Source organism: Colossoma macropomum, unplaced genomic scaffold, assembly GCF_904425465.1.
Source record: "Colossoma macropomum unplaced genomic scaffold, Colossoma_macropomum, whole genome shotgun sequence".
NCBI lineage: Eukaryota > Metazoa > Chordata > Actinopteri > Characiformes > Serrasalmidae > Colossoma > Colossoma macropomum.
This window is the reverse complement of record NW_023494810.1, coordinates 2221093-2244263: the sequence shown is the minus strand read 5'-3', so window position 1 is coordinate 2244263 and position 23171 is coordinate 2221093. Positions and strand designations below refer to the sequence as shown.

The following is a 23171-nucleotide window of genomic DNA, read 5'->3' as shown; positions in this document are numbered from 1 at the left end:
AGATGAATATAAAAAAAAAAAAAGTTAATTTTATTTACCTCACTGAGACGCAGAACTAAGAAATTAATAGAACTTTTGACTCAACTAAGAAGTTTGATTTGTGTGTTTCCTCAAGCTGAGTCAACTCGAGAAAAGCCATGAAATCAGTTACTATATCATTTTGAGTTATATATGCTATATAATTTTTTATCATCCAGCTTTGGGTCTTATAAATTGTTTCAATGTAACAAACTAACAAAACATTTGTTCATTTTTCAAAAATACCATGAAATACAAAGTAATCCATAAAGTTCATCATTACCACCAATTCTGTCGCTGAATTATGTGCATCTACAGATGTGCAAATTCTAATCATTTCCATGCAGATGAATCGTCCGACATGACGGGACGGCTAGTCCTCATCTGTATGTGAGTCCTGTCCTACTTGGTATATTTCAGTGTGTTAGACTATGGAAAATATAATTGCCACCTGGATCCGGCATATGGGCCGCCACCCTTGGGGGGGAAGTGGGTGGGTCGAATCCCTTGTAGGTCACTGGGTCACGGGGACCGGCAGCTGGGAGACTGGCCTCTCTCTGCATCAACAAATCTCTCTTTAATTAGCTCTCACCTGGCCCGGCCCTCGCTGCTTCCCCAGCTGCGTCGCCAGCGCTCCATCAAATCTCACCTCCATTTACTCACCTGCTTTCCCTCCTCTTGCTGTCTTTTCAATGTTGTTCGTGCAGCTGAAAGAGCAGCAGATGGGTTTCGGGGAGGAAGCGTGCCCCACAAGGCCAACATCGACTTGCTGGAATGGAACGTCATGTTGACATGTAAATAGCAACGGATGCACTATGGCTCGAGTCTCTGACTGCGCATTCTGATGCGTTTCACTTGCAGCAAGGCTCTTTTGGCCTTCATTATGCACCTATACGCCTCCATATGTTTCACTTACATTGCTAGTGTTTTCAGTGCGGATTCTCAGACAATAGGTGCCACCCATTTAAGAGTGCCGGGTCAGAGCTATAGAATATAAATGCAAGGACGTGGCACTCTGCCTTGACAGACCGTGGTTGCAAGCGCATTAGATCATGCGGCACATTTGCAGTTCTACATTGTGAGGGGGGAAAGAAAGAACATCCATTGTAGCTGAGATTGATTCAAGCATTAGAGCCACTATATCACTATATTACCACCGCACCTCGATAGCAAGTCTAGCGGGATGCCCTTTGAGAATCCAGAATACATTTGCTGGAGAGGGAATCATATAGTCCGCATGGGAGTCGCCGGGGATTCCAGATTGAGTAGATATCTAGGCAGTGGCACTCGCTATTCACTGGAGACCGGTCAAAAAAACAAAGCAATCTCCACCTGAGAAGATTGCCTCCGCGCTGTCTGGGGCGATTTGGACGGCTGCAGGCCCGGTCTCCCAGTTCCACCAGCCCGGATCCCCTACCGCCTGCAGGCCGCCATATGCGCTCTTGTTACGACTGTCGTTTAATTACCAATTAAACATATCTGTCCTTTAGTTTCGCAAAGGCGAGGACGAGATAAAAACGAGGCAGGCAGGAAGACAGAATGTGCTGGACGAGCGCGAATCGATGAGGAAGGAAAGCGGAGGGGAGTCAGCGCTCTGGTTGGACAGATGGGCCGAGGCAGTCATCATCTGGCTGGCGTTATTTTCGGCGTGTTTGTATTAGGACGTGCCCGCGTTCCGGGTAGGGAGGGGCAGGGGGGGTGATAGATGTAATAAATTAGCAGTGATTGATGCTCACTTTACTCGGTGGCAACATTAAATGGCATTAAAGCTTCATAGATACCAACCTCCTTCCCTAAACCCCCCCAGCGCAATTACATGTGCCGTCTGCCACTTTGCTCAGGCTGCGTTCTCTCATGAAATATAACCAAGCGCATGCTGTTTGTGAGCTGCAAATCCTGGCCGGTATCACTGGCTCTAAATCCAGCGAGCTACTCGCTAACCACAGTGTTTCTGAATGTAATTGCTATTTTATTCTCTTTATTTATTTGCCTGTTTATTTATTTATAAACCAGGACTACATACACCACCAAATCTCTTTTTTTTCTTTCTTTTTCTTTCCCTTGTTCCATTTTCTGTTTACAACAAAGTCATGTGCAAAAGTTTGGACACTTGAAAATAAGTGAACCCATCCTCTACAGGGAACACAATCAAATATGACATTTTTCTAGAAATTTTAGTGCACAATTTCTACTTAGTTGCTGAGTTTAACATATAAAAAACTAAAATGTGCCATAACTTTTGAACAGGCCATGTTTTGTGTTTATTTTTTACCCCAATATGTTAAATCCAGCAAATACACAGTAATTGTGCATTAAAATGTGAGGTCTGTTGTCTGTAGAGGATGTATGTGTTAATTTTTCACTTAGAAAATCAACGTGTAATTTAACCAGGGGTCCCCAAACTTTTGTATACAAATGTGATTACATAAGAAGAAGAAGACCTCCTAAGGAAATTATATTGGAAATGTCCATATACAGTTCTATGCAAAAGTCAGTGACCGCCCTTCATTTATTTAACTTCCAGTCAAAAAAGAAGACGCTATGGGTCTGAAAGGATGTGTAGCTGTAAATAAGCCGTTACTAAGAAAAGGAAATAGTCAAAAAAAAATAAATAAATAAATGGACTGACCACGTGAGTCCAGAACATCACTGAATGTGTTTGGGATTACTTCAATCATGAGAAGCAGAAAATCGAACCAACGTCTAAGACCGAACTTTGGAGGTTTGGAAAAATATCCCTGCAGATAACTGAAAGCAAGTCTTAAAATATATATATATATATATATATATATATATATATATATATATATATTTAGTCATTCAAGCTTCTGTGTAATTTTCTGTTAAATGTATGTTTTCTGCTTTTTTCCCTTAAGCTGAAAAATTAATAACTTGTATTTATTGGTTGTTTTGACTGGAAATGAAACAGACATAGAGTGGTCTCTGACTTTCGCACTGTACTGTAGAGGCCAGCAGATGAAGCTACGATTCTCAGTGTGTTCTTATCTTCTTTGGACCTGAATTTATGAGATGCTCATTTCTTAATTAAACAGGCTGTTACTCTGTCCTCTCTTTCATATTTACCACATTTCACACAATGTTCCTTTTTGTCCGTTTATGGTGTGGAATGGATGATGCAGAACGTGAACAGATGAAACTATTCCCTAATAGAATCCTTACACATTTGCCCCTGTTATCATCACATCCCATCTGATCTATATTATCATAAACACCCTGTACTTTTATTTACATCATAGGGATATTTTATTTTTGTGGCTGTTTATTGTTTTTATTGATTTTCTAGTCATATTCTGTGTTGCTCATTTACACGAGTACCAGCTTCACCAACTGGTGCTGTTTGCTTGGTACAAAAAACCAGCTGTACACAGATTTGAACCTCATCCCAAATGCTGTTGATCGGCCAGGATGCCACATTGCCTCCCCTCTGAGGAAACAGCTTATAGAGTCTTCTGTTAGAGATTCGCTTGCTCTGGCTCCAGCTCTACCCTGGCTTTGTGGCAATTTCTGTACACAGTCATATGCAAAAGTATAAACACTCCAGTCAAATTACAATTTATGTTACATGAATATGTCATTTTTCTGCAAATGTTATTGCGCAATTTCTATGTGTTGTAGTTTTTAAATGTGCCATAACTTTTGCACAGGTTATATTTTCTGATATTTTCTGTTATATTTTTCCCAGTATGTTAAATTCAGTTAATTAATGGTAATTGTGCATTAAAATGTTCGGATGTTCGGATGATATATATATATGTATATATATATATATATATATATATATATATATATATATATATATATATATATATATGTTTCACATTTATCAGTCTAAAGTTATTAAAGTTAACTTAATTAACTTGCAGATGATCTTAGCTTTATTCTGTAATGTTATTTATCTTTAGACATTATATAACTTATTATAAGTGTTAGCTTGTGCAGTAAACTAGATAAAGTTAACTTACCTTAGTGCTGCTTGCTGTAGTGACATTGAGCTGAGAGTGTGGTTTTCCACATAGTTGAGTCAAAGTCTTCAAATATAGTACTAGAAGTAAATTACACAACTGACTAGATGCATCTTTGCCATTCAAGGAAGACTCAGTAGGGTTTCAAGAAAACCACACGGTCAGTGGAGAAAACTGCATTATTTTGGCCCGTCAAATACGGAGAGACTCAAAAAATGTTATGAATGGATTACAGTTCTGAAATAAATATGCTTTTATTCTTATTTTATTTTAGCTGTGCTTAATTTGCTTAAATGGACGAGCCCCCTTGGCGCATATACGTTGCCTCAAAGCACCAATTTTTATACAGGACATTAGGGATGTAACGAGACACATGTTGATATTTTTTTATTTTCGATATGGGGGTTGCGAGACCGTGGACGATGTGTATCAAATACACTTCATACTATTAAATACGTGATAATGGAAATGCTTTCTAGAGTGCTGTTAAACACAGTCCTAAATTCTTTACCCGTGAACGTAGCTGTGCAGCTCTTGGGACTGGAAAAAGGGTTGGGTTTGGCTACCGTGCACAAAGCTGCACAAAGTTAGCGTCTTATTCTCTAATTTTTTGTTCCACCTTAAATGGTGCAGCAGTTGCACTCTGGTGTCTGAGGAGAGTTCAGATAAGAAGCTCGCTTCAGCATCGGGTACCTTGGATGGTTGATGAGCTAAGCTGTTTAAAATGGCATGTGGATAAAATAAGCTTTGGCTGGGAAAAGTGACGTGCACTCGTGCTTATTTCCTGTTTGGGAATGCTTTGTTTTCCTGTTGAGTACAACATTGACAGGCAACAAGTGGTGGACTGGACGGTGACAGTGTGCCGGGGTCATTTATGAAGACTCACCCAAATGTCTCAAAAACCGGAGCAGAGTTTTGTTTACTTGTATTATTATGAGGCGTGATAAGACACTTATATGCTGGAAACATTATTTGCAGCATGCAAAATACATCTCACACTTTTGTTTATATTTTTTATTTATTTTATGTCTTCTAAGAAAATGACTGGTGTCAGTTATCCTTTCAACAAGTGTTTTAGGGGAAAAATAATTCAGAATCACTTAAAAATAAATAAATGCAGAAGTTAAGTTTGCATTCATTTCTAAATCTGTATTGAAAACATATTATATTGTGATGCAAAAGCAGCAAAACATATTGAATCGTGAAATTTTTGCATCGTTGCACCCCTACGAGGCTATTTCAGTAGTTTTGGACTAGGGCCATGATGCTAATGTAGTTAGGAAGAAATGAAAGCTTATTTAGCACTGCTGTTGTGCAAACTGCAAAAAGCAACTATGTCTAGTTGTTAATTAATCTCAAATAGACTTGCTCATGTGGTTTCTGACACTATGTGACACACTGCTGTCTATGAAAATGGACATAAGAAGCCTTAAAACTGGAATATTGTCCATGCTTGTCCATTTTCTTAAAACCACTGTGAAAAACTGTGATTTTTGGCCAAAGCATTGCTTAAATATGTGATTCTCAATAACAACAATTTGCTAAATAAATCATTATTTAGACAAAAGCCTACTCATGATACTAAACGAGACTCGATAATGAGCATGAAACTGAGCGTTGCAAAAATCCCCAGAAGAATTTTGTCTCTGATTCTGATTTCTGGCTGCTTTTTTTGGCTTTGAAACCGACGCATCTGAAACTGTGCAGATGCCTCCTCGTACATGGCATTGGTGACGGTGCCCTAACGCCCACTCGGAAGAGGAGAGCATGAGTCAGGGAAATGGGGGGAGAAAAAAACAACGGCAGCAACTTTAAAAACAACGTTTAGAGCTTGGCGGCCCATATTGCCTGTAAACACACCCAACCGCTGCCATTTTCAGTGGCCGGCGGCGTGGAGTGGCATGGAGTTTCAGCAGTGAATGGCGCACTTATGGGGTGAGGGGGCCATGCACTTTCTGCAGGCGGCACAGCGGGAGAGCGCTGTGACCAGCCTTTCAGCGCTCCCTTTTCCAGAACTCTCCGCTTAGCCGCTGTGAAAGCCTCGCAGGCCCACCATTATCACCACCTCCTACTCAAAATGCCTTCGCACCGTTGGCTCGAATACAATTTTTTTTTCCTGCTCAAAAATTAGACTGTGCAGAACACATGTGAGTGGAGCTCGTTTTTAAATTTGGCCTCGTCTGAATAGCAGTGTATGCTAACAAAGGCTGTATTTGCCACTGGGAGAGTATTCATAGCCCACCATGAGGCCTGTGCGCCGACCAATATAGACTAGCATGACGCCAAGTGACGCAGATGCATCGGTAGCTTGAGTATACAATGTACATCAAAAGTTTAGAGACACCTAGCTTTTCTAATTGTTTTTAATAAAAAATAGCAGGTCAGTTTGTAATTTAGACAAGTGTTCCTAAACTGCCCCTCAGGGCCTCCACAGTCCACGTTTTTGGTCCTTCTGTTGAAATATAGCCAGTTGTGGACCCTCTAGGGTACCATGAGGACTGGTTTGAGAGCCGCTCGTTTAGACTATTGCAACTTATTAATGACCAACCAGGCTAATTTTAAGGAAAACTGAATAGGATGTGCAAAAACAATAATTAAAAAAACAAACAAACAAAAATAAATAAGTAAAATGGATAGTTTCTGTCGCAACATCTTCGTTGTAAATTACTCACCTAAACTCTTATGCTTTGTTCACACCGCAGGTAAAAGTGGCCCAAATCTGATCTTTTTCTTCATGTGTGACACAGATGTGTGTCTGTGTGTTCAGTGTGAACGATAAACACACTGAATCTGACATTTTCGATTCCGATTTGAGACGCTTTCATATGTGGCACTGAAATTCGATACGTATCCGATCTGCGGCAACGCGACTCACGTCTGAACAGCCAGATTGGAATTCATGGAACTTTTACGTCAATCCAACTCGACATTTGTCATAATTTCACGTTGCTGAGACTCATAAACATTTGGGCTGATGTTTCTGTACAAAAATTAGAAGTGACTGATCCAAAACCCTCCATGTTCGAAGAGATTTTGAAAGGAAAGCCCGAACGTAGCTGTAGGAGAACATCTCCAGAAACAGAGAGTGAAGTTATACCGGCGGTCTGCAGCTCCGTTAGGGGGCGACTGTTCATCTCTCAGCTGTTAACATCAGCTAAAGTTATCTAAAGGCCAGCATTGATCACATCTGTGTTAATTAGCTGATGTTGTTACCCTCCTATGATGACAGAGTGTTTCTCCTCTTTATGCAACACCATGGGATCCTTTACCCACCCTGACGTGAAGAGCTGGTGGGCTTCTGTGCTTTTAAATGCTTTATAAACATTTATAATAATAGGGAGAGGGGCTGAGTATGAGATAAATATGTCAGGAAAACACAAATCTGGTATCTTTCCGCCAGTTTAAGTGGGATCAGGAGTTCAGGAGAAACTGATCACAGCCTGTTTTATCGACTCTGTCGAGGTCATGTTTTTCTCTTCCAGAGTAAGGAGAGGAATTTTAGCCATCTTTCACCTCTAGTTACGTTCAAGCGGAGCAGAGAAGCCAGAAATTCGGTCCCAAATATGGCAGCCACAACAGAAAAATGAAGAGACTGAAACCCATGGATAAGATGAAGGTTTCGGTATTAAACTGTGCTATATTTTGATATTTTGATTATTAAGTAACAAAAAATGTAAACATGCATGAAATGACTCCATTATACAGTGATGCACTACTGAAAGTTCTCGTTCTGCCGTCCAGAACGAGATGCAACAGACATGCACCCTAAAAAAAATTACGCTTCTTGGTAGGAGAATTGTTTATTGCAGTTTCTGCACACAGTCTCTCGTGGTTTATTGCTTTATTGATACCCCACACCTGTTGTGATGCCTGCACTCCACCCTTTATGGGCCGGTTACTGGTAACTTTCTAGGTGTAACTGTAAAGTAGAATTCAAAGATTTCTGCATAACGAATGGTTAAGATGTAAACACAGTCGAAAGGTTTGATGTGAAACTTAACGTCAGAATTGTTCACAGTGGTGGTGATAGGAACCAGACGTCCACCTCTAAAAGCTCCCTCACAGAAAGTTACTAGGTGAAATGGTTATGAATTCACTGCCTGATGACTGAGACACTGTTTTATGATATTTTTGAAAAGATTTTGGCCTTTAACGTATTTTTTAAAAATACATTCATGGCAGACAGGTACTTGCAGGGATTTGTAAGGCAAAATAGTCAGCAAAGAAAACTGTTTTTCTACATTTACCACTATTTTACTGTTAGCAAATTGCATGTAAAAACTCAGAAGACACGTTGAAGGTTTACTGGTGGTTTTGGATAGTAAGCGAAATGCCTATATTTGAGTTGTAGGCATTGCATCCACTGGTTTCTTTCACCACTGCAGAGAAACCCAAATGTCTTTGATTACATCACAACCAATGAATTATGCAGCAATTTTGAAAAATTCCCCTTTAAGCCCTGCGTGGTGTGAGGCAGGGCTTAGCCAAGCACAAACCCAGCCCCTGGTGTTTAAAGCACCTTTAGACCAAAAACCTTTCAATGTGGGCTTTTAACAGTAGTTTGGAAGAAAGTCAAATCTCTATTCAAGCTCAAGTTCAAGGTGAATGTTTGAGCTAAATATACCCAAAGTTTTAGCAAATAGTTTTTTTATATTAACAAATCATTTACAGCCATTTTTTCTTACTTATTTGAACAGTGACAGTGGAAATCATTCACCCCCCATCATACATTGATGGTCAGTGTACATTGTTGTGTATTTTGAGTGCGTTTCACTGCTGGGCCGAATCAGCAGGCGTGTATTTGATGGTGCAGTAGCTGGTCTTAGAACGCTCTCAGACACACTGGCTGATTTTAATCTTGTGTGAAGTCACTTGTGCAGTGAATTTGGAGATGTTTTATTGGACGTCTGAAGGTATGGCCTACTTTGAACATAATTAAGCATGGATTTCTCTTTTTTAGCTGGAGGCTGCTCTTCACAATCCAGTCCAATGCGCTCTGCTGGGCTTCTCTGCGGCGAGCACTTCCCTCCCTCAAGGCTACCTCTGGGTAAGTGGAAAGTAAAACTCTTCACTGATGTATCCTATATCGAAATAACATTCCAACACACAGCATACTCTACAAGCGAAAGATCGGGGGTCAGTCAGCCAAGACTGTTTGGTTTAGTTTTGCACTTGAGCTGTGTAGCTTATGTAGTTGTTAATGGAAGCTTATACTTCAGTACTTAGATCAAATAGATTTCCTTATGTGGTTTCTGCTGCTTTGTGCAACAGTTAGTTCCAGACACGCGAGCTGATTGGTTGAGAGCCGTTCTAACTGTGCTGTTATTTCACCATAACATCATGGTTTATTCACAAACACTGTATCACTCCACTGAGACGCTGTTGCTAAGCAACGATTTTGACAGCTGTAGGAGACGCTCAAGACATTTGAACGTTTTTACTTCTTACTTTGCCACAAACAGAAAATGGACACTTTTAAGATCACATTTGACCGACAGCCGATTTGGTCAGACTCTGAAGATGAGATGACACTAAAATCCCAAACTGTCAGTTGGTCTGTGTGGAGCTGGAGAACGAACTGCCGGCTGTGCAGTGAGTGGGCGGAGCTCGTTACTCTGACGTAGCAACGAGCTGCTTGTTAAGGAACTATAATTTGGTGAAGGAACTGCGAACATTAAAACATATTAAACGCCGCGTTCACGGCCCAGTTTATTAATTTATTACTGTATTTATTTAACTGTTGTATTAAAGCAATAGAGCACTCGAGGAGTGTGTTATCGCCAATAACATCACGGCTGTGATGATCTACGGCGACCAAATCACAGCCGTGATGTTATTTCACTAAAACACAACCTCAGGTGTTCTGTTGCTTAAGTCTGACACTGTTATCTACCCTGATGAGTTAAGTCAACGCAAATGGTTTGAGGAAACCTGTTGCCTTAAATGGTTCAAGTTAATTTGACCATAAATAATTCCCTGAAGTGAAAATGAACAAAACATATCGCTATTGTCGGAAAAAAAACTCATTTTTCAGTTTTTGACATACTTTGAAAATCCCTGTTGCTCTTTACATTCTGTGTAAATTTCATGATGATTGAACAAAAAGAAACGACCCAAAATGACTTGGAAAAACATCTGGTTCCATTTATTTACATTAAAAGTAAAGTAGTTTTTTCCTTCTCCTGTAAAGTTACCAGTTTGGGGTTACGAGGTTTTCTTCCGACAACAGCCATATTTTATCTAAACAGTGTTGCTGTTTGGTCTTTGAAAACTCTAAGATCAGATTGGATTGGTATCTGCAAATAATCAGCATACAAATACTCTGATCAGGGGACGAAAAAGCTGGATTGAGACATACCAACTTCTATTACTAGCTACATTAGCCTTGTCGTTCCAGCCCAAACCTATGGAAGCAAACATCAGATGTCAAAAATGTAGACTACATTAGCAGAGGGAACAAACTAAACTTGAATTTACTGTCACTTTAACACAGCATGAGTCAGAAATATGCTGAAATGTTCTTTAAACTGATTAATAACACTAAAACAGGCCTCTGAGTTATGATATTTAGGTCATGATTTCTATCAGTGAGAGTGCCTATTCAAGAAAAGTAGTTCAAATCCTGTGGATTTAGATGAACGTCCTCATAGAGATCTCTCTAAAACATCAAGCCGTCCATTTTATAACCCAGTAAAATCACTTTTTTCGACTTTCATCTCTTCTTTCTTTCCATTCTTGCTGCTGCAGTGAGCAGTTTATCATGTAATCCCCCAAAGCAGGTGGACCAATCCAATTGGAGGCCTCTTGGACGCAATAGGATGCCCTTCTCTGTGTCTTTGAGCTAATTGTTTTTTGGGGATGTAATAAAGAGCAGCGGGGGTAGACTCTGGACTGGATCTGCGAGATATGGTGGGGATTTGGAGGGAAATGATATGTGGACGGATTAAACTGGTGTTCTGCTTCCTCTTTCTGTTGCGTTAGCAGCCAGCCTGAATATTGCGAAGCTAAATACATGCCTGCAGGTCAAAATCTGTTCGACTGATTTCTACAGACTCAGTGAAGCTTATAGGGATATCTAGATGAGGCCCAGTGCGAGCCATTTAGAATGAGTAATTCAGCGTTTTATGCCGCGTGCTTCATTTTACTCCTGTTTTAATGCATATTTTATAGCAGGGAAATGTTGTGCAGCTCCTACATACTTTTATCCCACATTTTGAGTGCTGTCTCAAATACAGATTCCTTTCCCAAAACTATTAAAAAAGGTGTATAATAATCTTGCATGAGTTTAAGTAGGTTTCCTATAGGCAACGTATAGTATATCAGAACAATTACTATAGTTTACTATAGTGTACTAAAAGGCTCTGTACTACACTCAGTATTTTATGCCATAGAAGAACTACATTTGGTCTTTAGTGGTTCCCAAGCCAGTCCTCAGGGACCCCAAAGCAGTTCATGTTTGGCTCTACACCAGGGGTCGTCAACCCAAATGTTAAGAAGAGCCATTTTGACCTTTCAACAAAAATCAAACCACCTTGGGAGCCACAACATTTTGTGTCCATTTTACCGTTTTGGCTGTAAATATGTCTCAGTATGTGCTGCTGAACTAGTATAGGATAAAATATAACATAAACGAAAATGCTTTGCTCTGCTTTGAGCTTTAGCTCAGCTACAGCCGCTTTTCTCACATCTCCGGCAGGAAACTTTTCCACAAGTAGAGCAGTTTCTTGTGAAATGTCTCTCAAACCATAGATATCCATACCTAGATGCCGCGTTGTCTGTTGTTCTCTATCTGAGGTGATACGTCTGAGCGTCCGCCATGTTGGAGAGGTCAAGATCCGCTTGTGAACAAATTCACTCGTATTGAGAGACGAAGAGTCTCAGGATTAAATCAGCCACAACTTCCTTATTACTCAACCAATTTTAACCAAATCTGTTTTGTTATAATCCTCAGACACAGATTAATCCAGGCTGCACGGATCTGCTCTCGGTAACTTTTATTACTTTAATAACTGATCGTGATAATTAGCCGTCCGGACCAGCAGGAAAGTATTCAGTCTGCACCTGACGATAAAAACCAAGTTTAGCATGAGAAACACAATCAGACACATCAGCAAATCCATCAACGTGTGAATCACTTCTAATCTTAATACACATAAAAATAAAATAAACCCCCAAAACACAGAAGCTGAAGTTGGCTTCCTATTCGCAGCTTCTTGTTCAAATTTTCCCGTTCCACCTTAAATGGTGCAGCTTCAGGGACTAGAAAGTGAAAGCATCCCCATTTGAGGTGGAACGGGAAAATTTGAACAAGAAGCTGGCGAATAACTTCAGCTTCGTGTAAGAAGGTGCTAACGTTAATCTATTATGAATATCTATACAGATTAAGGAATGCTATAATTTACCACTACAAAGCTTTAACCATCACTGTACATACATAACTACTACATAGAGTTAAGATCCCCTGAATAGACTATTAAATGAAATCAGCTTAATATAAAACCAGAGGAAAAACAATCACCTCAACAGGTTCTCCAGATTGTCATAACAGTTTCCGGTAATGATGACATGACCCTGTTATATTACTGGACAAAATCTGTCATAATAGTTTATACTAGCATAAGACATTTGCCATGATGTGCATATGGCATGGTTAAGTCAGCGTTATGTAGCAGGTAAAGTGTTCATGGAACCTTTTAATGGGTGATTCTTTAAAGAACACTTGCTGTAAATGAATTGTAATGTGAAGGTTCTGTACCACAAAGGTTTTTCCTAGAACTGTACTTTCAAGCCTAGAGCCATTTAAGAGCCTTACTTGTAAGAGTTTACAGGAACATTACAGGTGTGAAGTCGTTAAGGAATGTTATAGGACTGTTATACAGGACTGTTATACAGGACGGTTATACAGGACTGTTATACAGGACTGTTATACAGCACTGTAAGAATCTACAGTTCATCCTCTGAGTAAATCGAAGCCCCCTAAGTGACGACAGGTGTGATTTCCCTCCGTTTTCCGACCTGTTGGATAAACTGTGGAAGAAGCACAGATGACAGTCATTTGCCACCTCTGAACTCTGTAATTCACCGAGAGAGAAATGCGACGGTTTCCACTCCGGCGTCAGACTGAGGCTCCACGCCGAGCTGCACGATGAGGGATGACGCTAATCACAACACACGCGAGGGGCTCATGGGAGTTTTTCTCTTAGCTTTGATCACATTAATGACATTGTTTATTATCGGTCCATGGCAGCGAGGCAGCCTCTGTCTCAGCCTCTTATCTCTCTCTCCCTCTCTCTCTCCCTCTCTCTCTCTCTCTCTCTCTCTCTCTCTGTCTGCCTCTCTGTCTGCCTCTCTCTATCTCCCTCCCTCTCTCTCTCTCTCTCTCTTCTCTCTCTTTTGCTCTCTCTTTCTTTCTCTACCTCTCCCTCTATCTCTCTCCCTCTCTCGTTCTCCCTCTCTCTCTCTCTTTCTCTCGCTCTCTCTCTCTCGTTCTCCCTCTCTCTCTCTCTCTCTCTCTTTCTTTCTCTACCTCTCCCTCTCTCTTTCTCTCTCTCTCGTTCTCCCTCTCTCTCTCTTCTCTCTTTTGCTCTCTCTTTCTTTCTCTCCCTCTCTCCCTCTCTCTTTCTCTCTCTCTCATTCGCCCTCTCTCTCTTTCTCTCTCTTTTGCTCTCTCTTTCTTTCTCTACCTCTCTCCCTCTCTCTTTCTCTCTCTCGTTCTCCCTCTCTCTCTTTCTCTCTCTCTCTCCCTCTCTCTCTTTCTCTCTCACTCTCTCTTTATCTTTCCTCTCTCATTCGTAGTTGTTTCTTTCTTTCCATCTTTTTCTTTCTTTTTCTCTATTTATCTCTTCTGTCTCTCTATCTACCCCTACCTTTTTGTTCTCTCTCTTTTTTTGTTCTCTTTCTCTCTCTCTCTCTCTCTCTCTCTCTCTCTCTCTCTCTCATTTTCTTTTCCTTCTTCTTTTTTCTCTCCTTCCCTTTCTACCACTTTTTTCTTATTCTCTTTCTTTCTATTTGTTTTTCTCTCAATTTTTTTCTTTCTCTTTTTCTTTCTCTCTGTCTTCCTCTCTCTCTCTTATCCTCTTCCTATTTGTTCGATCTCTTGCTCTCTCTCACTCTCTATCGCTCTCTCATTCTCTATTTTGCTTTCTCTCTATTTTTTCCTCTTCCTCCCTTCCCCTCTCTCTCTCTCTCTCTCTCTCTCTCTCATCCTCTCAGCCTCAGATACTAATTATAATATTGATTTTTACTAGTGCACCAGTGTGTCTGCTGAGATGTGTAGATTGCGCCCCCCCCCCAACACGCTTTATAGACTTGGACCAGCTTTGTTCATTGATCATTTGACATTGAAGTAGTTTAGATGTTTACTGGAGCTCTAATTTGTTTGACTATAGTGTTTTTTGAAGTCCAGTCTAAGAGTTATTGTCGTGTTTCCATACTAATTAACTGTAATTAAATATATAATTATATATTAACTGTAATTATATATATATTAATCACATGGTTACTTACATTGTGTACAAGCAGTTTACATTCTGCATGGACAGATTTGAGTCTCCTCTTCTGACTTTGTTTGTTTTGATGTCAAAGAATGTCAAAACCAATCGTTTCCTGCACCCACAATAATAACACTAACTCAACCATAATCAATCAGGAAACTAAGCAAACTGTTTAAAACCATTAGTCTGGGCAGTGAGTGTGTTTAGAATGAATCTATAGCCTGAGCCGAAAGTACAGTATACATGTCCTATCAGTCCTGTGGTGGGTAATCAGGAGAGTCAGGAGAATTCACGCTGGGGAGGTTACTGACAGCTAACGTACATCATATAACGTACAACTAATGCGGGGGAGTCTCAAACTTTTTCACCCCAAGGCCCACCTGCAAAGCACAGCGGCCCACAGAAAACTAAAATCAACTTTAAAAAACGATTTTCTTTTTATTTTCTTAAGTGCTGACACTGAAAACCTGAGAATCAAAGCCAGAAAAAGGTCAGATGGTCCCCTTTGGTTCAATCGCAGGTCCCAAATTTCGAGTTATTTGCAGATGTTAAAAAAGGGGAAAAGGCAGAAAGGTTAGAAATATATGAGATGGATGTGGACTGTGATTTAGAGCTGCAGTACATCGAGTTTTCGCTGAAAATACTCCACTGGCTTTAGTCTCGAGACTTCTCTTTAGTTTGAGGGTTTTTGTGATTGATTTGAAACAGCCAAACCAACACACTCCGCTCACCGTGCTTTTGGCGTCAATCAACAATAATGATAAACCTTCCTTTATATCTGCTTCTTTAGGATTAGTTTATCAATTGTAAACACTGACCACCGACTAACCGCAGTCGCTGATGCTCGGCCAATAATACGCTTGGATCCATGAGCTGAAGTCAAACACGGTTCTTCACTGTTTTACTTACAGCAGCAGAAACAGGAGCAAATGAGCGTCTGGAAAGAGGGAGACATTAAATCAGGCAGATTATGCTGACGGTACAGCACCAACCTGCTGCTGGAAGAGAAGGAAAAAGCTTTGTCAATGAGAAATTCACTCGTTTTACCATAGACTGCGTTCCCACCAGCAGTGAACTGAACCAGGGTTCGGTTGAAGTGGACCGAGACCTGTGCTCTCCCGGCTGCATTGCCTCAAACTGATGATGTGCAATGTTTTAATTTGTGCATATATTGGCTATGATTTAAAAAAGCTTGTTTCTTCAATTCATAATTTCAGGTTTTTTTTAACTTCTATTTATGACTTATACAGTGCAGTGGCTCCACACCTGGAGTGAAAACACTGAATTAAGGTCTGTGTGTCTCTCATCTCTCAGCTTCTGTCGCGTCTTGCAGGTGAATCATTCACAAAGCACAGCTAATTAAAGTCACTGTGCAGCGCAGTCGCTCCCTGATTCGGTCCTCAAAATGGTGGCGACTCTACAGTGTGATGTCACGTGAAAAGCGAGAATAGTGAAGGTGCTGCAGTGTTGGTTGTTTTTTATGTGAATCCAGCTTTCTGGTTGATTGCTGTTGTTTTGTATCACCATAGATGTGCTGGAATATGTGAGGTGATGACTGCACATAGCCTGATGCTGGACAAGTCCCACTCTTATATCTGTATATCTTGTCAAATCATAGGAATGAAATCTCACGTAAAGACGTAAAGTTGATCCAAAAACTTTTAAGAGTTTAGAGGTTTGGAGCCGTGCCTTTAAGGGTTAAATAATGCAACCCGTCATGTTAAGATATGCTCACCCCCTCTTCTGCAGTCTTGGCCTCTTTCGTGGGTTACAGCAATGAGAGATGGAAAAATATACAGCAATCAGAGAAAAAGACACACAAAAGAACTCTTGCTTTTGTCCATTATGCACAAAGGCAGAGATAAAGTACAGGCTGATCCTGCTCTCATGCCCTGTTTCTGCTCTCTTAGTCAAATCCAGCCTTATTAATGCTGGCAGTGCATTAGCTTAAGGGGAAGCCTTCGCAGCTTTCTGGCCCAAAAACAGAGATGAGTCCAGGGCACCAGTCCAGATATCTATTTCTCTAAACAAGTACTGATGAGTTTGTCAAGGGACTGTAATCCAACTGAGTTCAGGAGGAATTGGATTGAATCGAAGAGGGCGGAAGCAGCCGGGGAGCATGTGTGTGTGTGTGTGTGCTGGTGTGTGTGTGTGTGTGTGTGTGCTGGTGTGTGTGTGCTGGTGTGTGTGTGTGGGAGTCTGTGTTTGTTTTCTTACATCTTCCAGACAATAATATACTGGCTTTGACAGCACTGACCTACAGGACCTACCGAATGGTCCTGGCTGTTTTTGTTTGTTTGCTTTGTTAAGTCAAAATCTCCATGTTTCTTTTTATAAAAACCAAACACCAAATGTGTTTCTTTACGGTCAGGTTTTGGGTCAGGCATTAAAAATTGTTATTCCACATAGGCACTTAAAGGTAATAAGTATGGATGACATTATGTTATACATGTGGTTTTAATTATAGTTGCACATTGCAAAGCACTCGTTCCTCCCATTGAGTGCCATTCATTTTCGCCCCCCAAAGAACCCTCGTCTTTCTTTTTCCTGACAGCCACCAAACTGCATGTACTCATTCAGGGCAGACGCCAAGCTATGGGAGGAACGAGGGATGAAAAAACGACAAATAGAGTAGTGCAGGTCAGTATGACTGTGGATTAGAGCCTAGGGATCTGCCCTGAGTGAGTACTCATGTCCTCACTCAGGGCAGACCCGTAAGCTCTAATGCACAGCCATACTGACCAGCACTGCTCTGTGTGTCGGCTTTTCATTCCTCGTTCCTCATATAGACTAACATTCATATTCAACAACACATAGCCACCACTTAGCAACCCCCCATGATTGACATAAGAAATACCTCATACACCATGGCAACTACCTAGCAACATCTTTGCAACCACCTGGGATACCATAGCAACGGCCTAGCAACATGTTAGCAACTGTCTGCGATACCATAACAACCACCTAGCAGTGCCCTCGCAATCACCTGGGATACCATAGCAACCACCTGGGATACCATAGCAACCACCTGGGATACCATAGCAACCACCTAGCAACCTAGCAAGTAGTGCGAACCATTTAAGTTATGCAGCCATTCTGCTATTCCTTCAGGAAATGCATGTTTCTAGTTTTACATATAGATGCTTACATACATATATATGTAATGGTTATGGCATATTATTATTGCATATACAGTACTGTGCAAAAGTCAGAGACCACTCTTTTATTTTTTTTATATTTCCAGTCAAAATAGCCATTAAGTACGAGTTCTTCATTGTTCAGCATCAGAAAAAGAACAAAACTTTTTTTTTTTCAATGTTTACAATGTCCACTTTTTCTCTTTAGGAGGGATATTTGTCTCTAAAGTTCAGTCTTAGAAGTTGGCTGCATTTTCTGTTTCTGGTGATTTAAGTAATCTCAAACACATTCAATGATGTTTTGGACTCTGGGGTGGTCAGTCCATTGTTTTGAGGTTAGAGTAGCTTTTTTGTTTGATTTTGCAATTTTTTCCCTTTTTTGTCTATTTTCTTTTCTCAGTGAGGTTCTTCTTGACAGTCTCTGACTTTATGGGACAAACTGTTATTACATATAAATACTTATATAGTGTCATATATATATATATATATATATATATATATATATATATATATATATCCCACATCCTACATCTTGACAAGATATCAAGATATAAAAACAAGCGTGCGTGTGTGTGTGTGTGTGCGTGTGTGTATGTGTGTGTGTGTATGTGTGTGCGTGTGTGTGGGTGTCAGTCAGGCACTGAGCGAGGGAGTGGGCCGAGGGCCGCTCGAGGTTGCAGCTGGGCAGAGGAAATGTGGAGATTGGATTATTTTTAGTGGTTTGGGCTGAGATAGCTGTGCCCTATCTAACCCAGCCTGAGCAACAGGGCCTTATTTGCTTTCTCTCTCGTCCCCCGGCCGTCCACGTCCTGCGCGCTGATACAAATCAAACAAATGATTGCATGCAAATTAGGAGTGGAGTTTAGAGGGCTAAACACTATATTTAGGACGAGCAGAGCATGACTCAGTGCGCGCATGAATCTCCGCTGTCCAGAAACATCTTCTGTCTGCTGTGTTCTTCTCCTGTGGATATTAGACTCCACTTCACTCCACTCGCCCTCAGATCACTTCAGGACAAAGCTCCTCAGGTAATAATAAATTACAGCCAAAAACACGCCAAAGCCCCTTTTAATGAGCCGTGGGAAATGAACATGGCCAGCTGGGTGCATTTACATCTCTCTCTCGCTGTCTCTCTCTCTCCCCTTATCTATCTCTCTCTCTGTCTCTCTCTTTCTCTCTCCCACTCTCTCTTCCTCAGTCTCTTTATCTCTCTCTCAGTTCAGTTGATTTCAGAGCAGCTTTATTGGCATGACTGTATCGAGGACAATTATAAAAAAGCATAAAAATAACAACACATTTAACAAAAACATCAGCAACAATAACAATATTAATAATGAGCATATTTACAGTCATAAAGTTCATTTATTTAACAACAATAATTAAAATAATAATGTTTCTCTCTGTGTCTCACACTCTGTCTCAGTTCACTCAGTTCAGATAGCTTTAGCCATTATTATAATTATGAATTATATATAAACATATGTATTATATATGTATTATTATGAACAGCACTGCTGTTTCTGATCCACTCATGCCAGCGCAACACACACTAACACGCCACCACCACATCAGTGTTACTGCAGTGCTGAGAATGACCCACCACCTAAATAATATCTACCCTGTGGGGCCCTGACCACTGAAGAACAGGGTAACAAGGTATGCAGAGAAACAGATGGACTACAGTCTGTAACTGCAGAACTAGAGAGTGAAACTATCTGGTGAGTGGAGCTGATAAAATGGACAATGAGTGTAATTACAACATTTATATATAGCTGGGTCATTCTACAGAAACGTCCACTTTTCTGTCTCTCCATAGGAGTCACTGGTGTTACTGATCCTCATTGGTGTTCCACATAATAAAGGAACACCAGAGACATTTTAATGAACAATGCATTTTACAAAATAACTGCTACAGAGCATCAAACCACATGTTGTCAATCATGGAATATCCACTAAAATATGTAATTTAATCCATTTGTATTCTATTTTTTCACAGTTACCTCAGAATAAAGTCGGTCACACCAGTGACTTCAGCTAAAAGCTTCATATGAAATCATGAGCTGAATGAGAAAATCTCTGATAACTGAAAGACGCAGTGGACTCACCATGTGCTTTTCTTCACAGATCCTCAGAAAACAGGTAAAAGAAGTCAAGTGATGTCATCATTGTGACTTTTATTTCAAAATAAGAGATTTTTTGTTACGCAGTAACACCAGTGACACGACTCCTGGGGACAACAACTTTCATTATATATTTTATAATATTTATTTGGCATTTGTTTCTTTATGTCATTCAAATCATAGTCATAGTTTCATAGTCATGTATAGATTATTGCAGTTAAAATGGTAGAAAAACATGTTTTCTTACCTCAAAATGTGGCCTCCGCCTTCACACATGACTGTGAGGACGAGCTCTTCTGTGGTGCTTGGAATTCTATATGATTGATTTAAAAACTAATATTGCTAAATTGAGTCTCAAGAAGGTGTAACTGTTAAAATAACTTATTGTTTTATTTTAAAATATAAATAAATTGTAACCCTAACATGTTTTTCAAGTGTACTATATCTGTAAATGCTAGAATGACTCCTATATATATATATAGTATGTATGTATTCTATCTTTCTTTTTCTCTATCTCCTCCTATGTTCCTTTCCCTGGCTCCATCTCTCTCTCTCTCTCTCTCTCTCTCTCTCTCTCTCTCTCTCTCTCCCTGTGTGTTAATCGTGTGAGCTTGTGAATCTCATTGTTGTTTTTGTGTTGAGTCCTGTAATTGGAGGATTTAGGGCTGAGTGTAGAGAGATGAGCCAATTTGTGTGACACACACGACGGGATGCTGATCAGTTCATTTAGTTTCTAATTGTGCTCAGGTTGCCTCCACTGCATTATAAATGAACGAGCGAGGGCCACGGGAGAGTCTTCGGACTGTTGATGAAAGCGAACGCGCCTTTATTTATTTATTTCTTTATTTTAAACGTGCGGCGGCTTATTAATTTATGATGCAACCCCATCCAAATACTCCCGCGGCCCGGCTCTACTGCTGAGGCAACGAGAGCGGCGGGTGAATAGAAATGAACGGAAAAAAAAAACTTATTCATTCATTCGAAAAAAAAAAAAGTCTTATTCTGTCAGCTTGTGCGATTGTATCTGTCACTTCAGACTCCAGCTTAAACAGTCAATCAGTCATCAGTCTTACATTGTCGAGAAGTTGAGGAAAACCTCCGAGAAGCCGTCCTTCCCTCTCATCGCCGCCCGATCTCTTTGCTTGAGTGATGAAAAGATGGGAGTTTTGAGGAAGAATGTTTTGAAGCTATTGAGCTGACACCGTGAATCCATTAGGGCCGATCGGCGCTGAATTTGAGAGATATCTAAGAGCAGACGGACGCGCTTTGAAAGGATATTTGATTTCAACTTTACTCTCGCCCCCTTGAAATTGAAATTGCTGACAGGTAGAAATATCGTGGCTAAGAGGAATAACAGCAGAGGAAGTGTTCTCTGCCATCTGAAATTTGATCAAGGCGGGTTAGAGCATTGGAAGTACGAGCACGAAGGGAAGTGAAGTGGAGGAGAGGAGTAACACTGAATAAAGCTGCAGAATTCATCTGGCTGCTTCTAGAGGATTAATAAATAATTTAATCTCTCTCTCTCTATCTGTCTTTTTCTGTCTCTCGCTCTTCCAAATCAAATCAAAATTTTTTTGTCGAGAGAGGGAAACCTGTACTATATATTCAAAAGTTTGTACACCTGCTCATCATGTTTTTAATGATAACCAAGGTATTAATAGGGGGTTTGTCCTCCTTTGCTGCAGCAACAGCCTTTACTCTTCTGGACAGGCTTTACACTAGATGTTGGAACATTGCTGTGAAAATTTGATTGCATTCAGCCTCAAGAGCATTAGTGAGGTCAGCTGCTGATGTTGGATGACCATGTTTGTGTATTTGCTCAATAGCGTAATGCAGTTTAAATAAAAGCTATGATATGTACAGTTTTACACATTTCCATGTACATTAATGTTATATAGCATGTAATATTAATGTACCTGGAAATGTGTAGAACTGTACATATAAAGTAAGTAAGTAAGTAAAGTTTATTTATATAGCGCTTTTTACAACAGGTGTTGTCACAAAGCAGCTTTACAAGGAAATCAGCATTACAGAAAGAAATCCGGGTCCAAGCCCCCATGAGCGTCGCCAGTGGTGACAGTGGCAAGGAAAAACTCCCTAAGAGAAACAGGAAGAAACCTTGAGAGGAACCAAGACTCAGAAGGGGAACCCATCCTCCTCTGGTCAACACCGGATAGTTAAACATTGTTAGTACAAAAACGGGGAAAACAGGTGGAGCAAACGATTAATTTGATTAGTTTAGTTCATGCAGCAGCAGCAGCAGCATCAGTGGGGTCAGGTTGTGGGGGTGAGGTTTGCACGGCGAGCAGTGGCACCCGATCAAGGCAGAAGAGGCAGCAGCATCAGACGCACAGGATGGGCAGCTGTTCAACTCGGCAAAGGAAAGAAAGGAAGAACACACAGAGTCAGTTCTGCAGTGGGTGATTGATTCATTTGATTAGTTTAAATGATTTATCATAGCTTTTTGTTTCATAACATATTACCGTGCAAAACTGTACACTGGAAATTGTGTGTGTGTATATATTTATACCGTATCTCCATTTTTGTCGTTTTTCAGTTTTTGACATAGTTTGAAAAGACCTGCTGCTCTTTACATTGTATGCAAATTTCATGATGAACAGACTAAAAGAAATGGCCAAAAATGATTTGGGAAAAAGTCCATTGACAAAGTTTAAATTGACTTACGTTAAAAGTAAAGTATGTTTTTTTTCCTTCTCCTATAAATTTCCCATTTTGGAGATACGAGGTTTTCTTCCGACAACAGAGATATGTATTTTTTTGTATTTAACTTCTACAAGGGGGCTACGCACCTATTTTCACTCACCTTCGCACCAGTGTAAATGTGATGTGACAATAAATGTGATTTGATTTGATTTGACTTGATTTGTATAACACCACAGTTCGGTGTCAGTGACAGATTCAGACAGCTTTTTAATATTAACAGGCTCTCTGCAGGCTCGCTGGACCATATTATGTTATTACTAGACCAGATCTTGAGCTCTTCTAATAATGTTTCAAGTTAGACTCAAGTTTAAATCTAAAGTAGTCACTGTAAAACTACAACATCTAAAATAACAAGTACATTACTTGAATGTCTGTTATGCATCAGTGTCAGTATTTGAAGGACGTTTTTGGCAAAAAAATTAAATATACATGATTTTCTAAGACTAGTTTGATGTTGTAGTTTTGCTTCTTTAGTTTAGAACTGGAGCTGCGAGGCTAACGGTGCTAATAAGCACTGAAAATAAACCATTTGCACCAAGACCTGCAAAAATCTTAATGTACTGGTTTTAAGTTACGTGATAAGCTACTGAAACTCATTTAGAAAAAAAAGAATTTGGTAAAATGGCTTAAATAGACCTTATTTACACATTTAAGCTAAAACTGGAACTACCTTTTCATTCACATAACATCTTGCTC

The 23171-nt window shown here is 40.1% G+C and overlaps 1 protein-coding gene across 3 annotated transcripts in view; it reads left to right on the top strand.

Moving 5' to 3' along the window:
* The window catches only part of arhgef10la (Rho guanine nucleotide exchange factor (GEF) 10-like a), a 310750-nt gene that overhangs the window by 238782 nt on the left and 48797 nt on the right, over positions 1-23171 (top strand). For all 3 annotated transcript variants that reach the window (XM_036559119.1, XM_036559118.1, XM_036559117.1), the window contains one exon: positions 8962-9048. In XM_036559119.1, coding sequence (XP_036415012.1) covers positions 8962-9048 — 87 coding nt within the window. The remainder of the gene's footprint in view (positions 1-8961; positions 9049-23171) is intronic.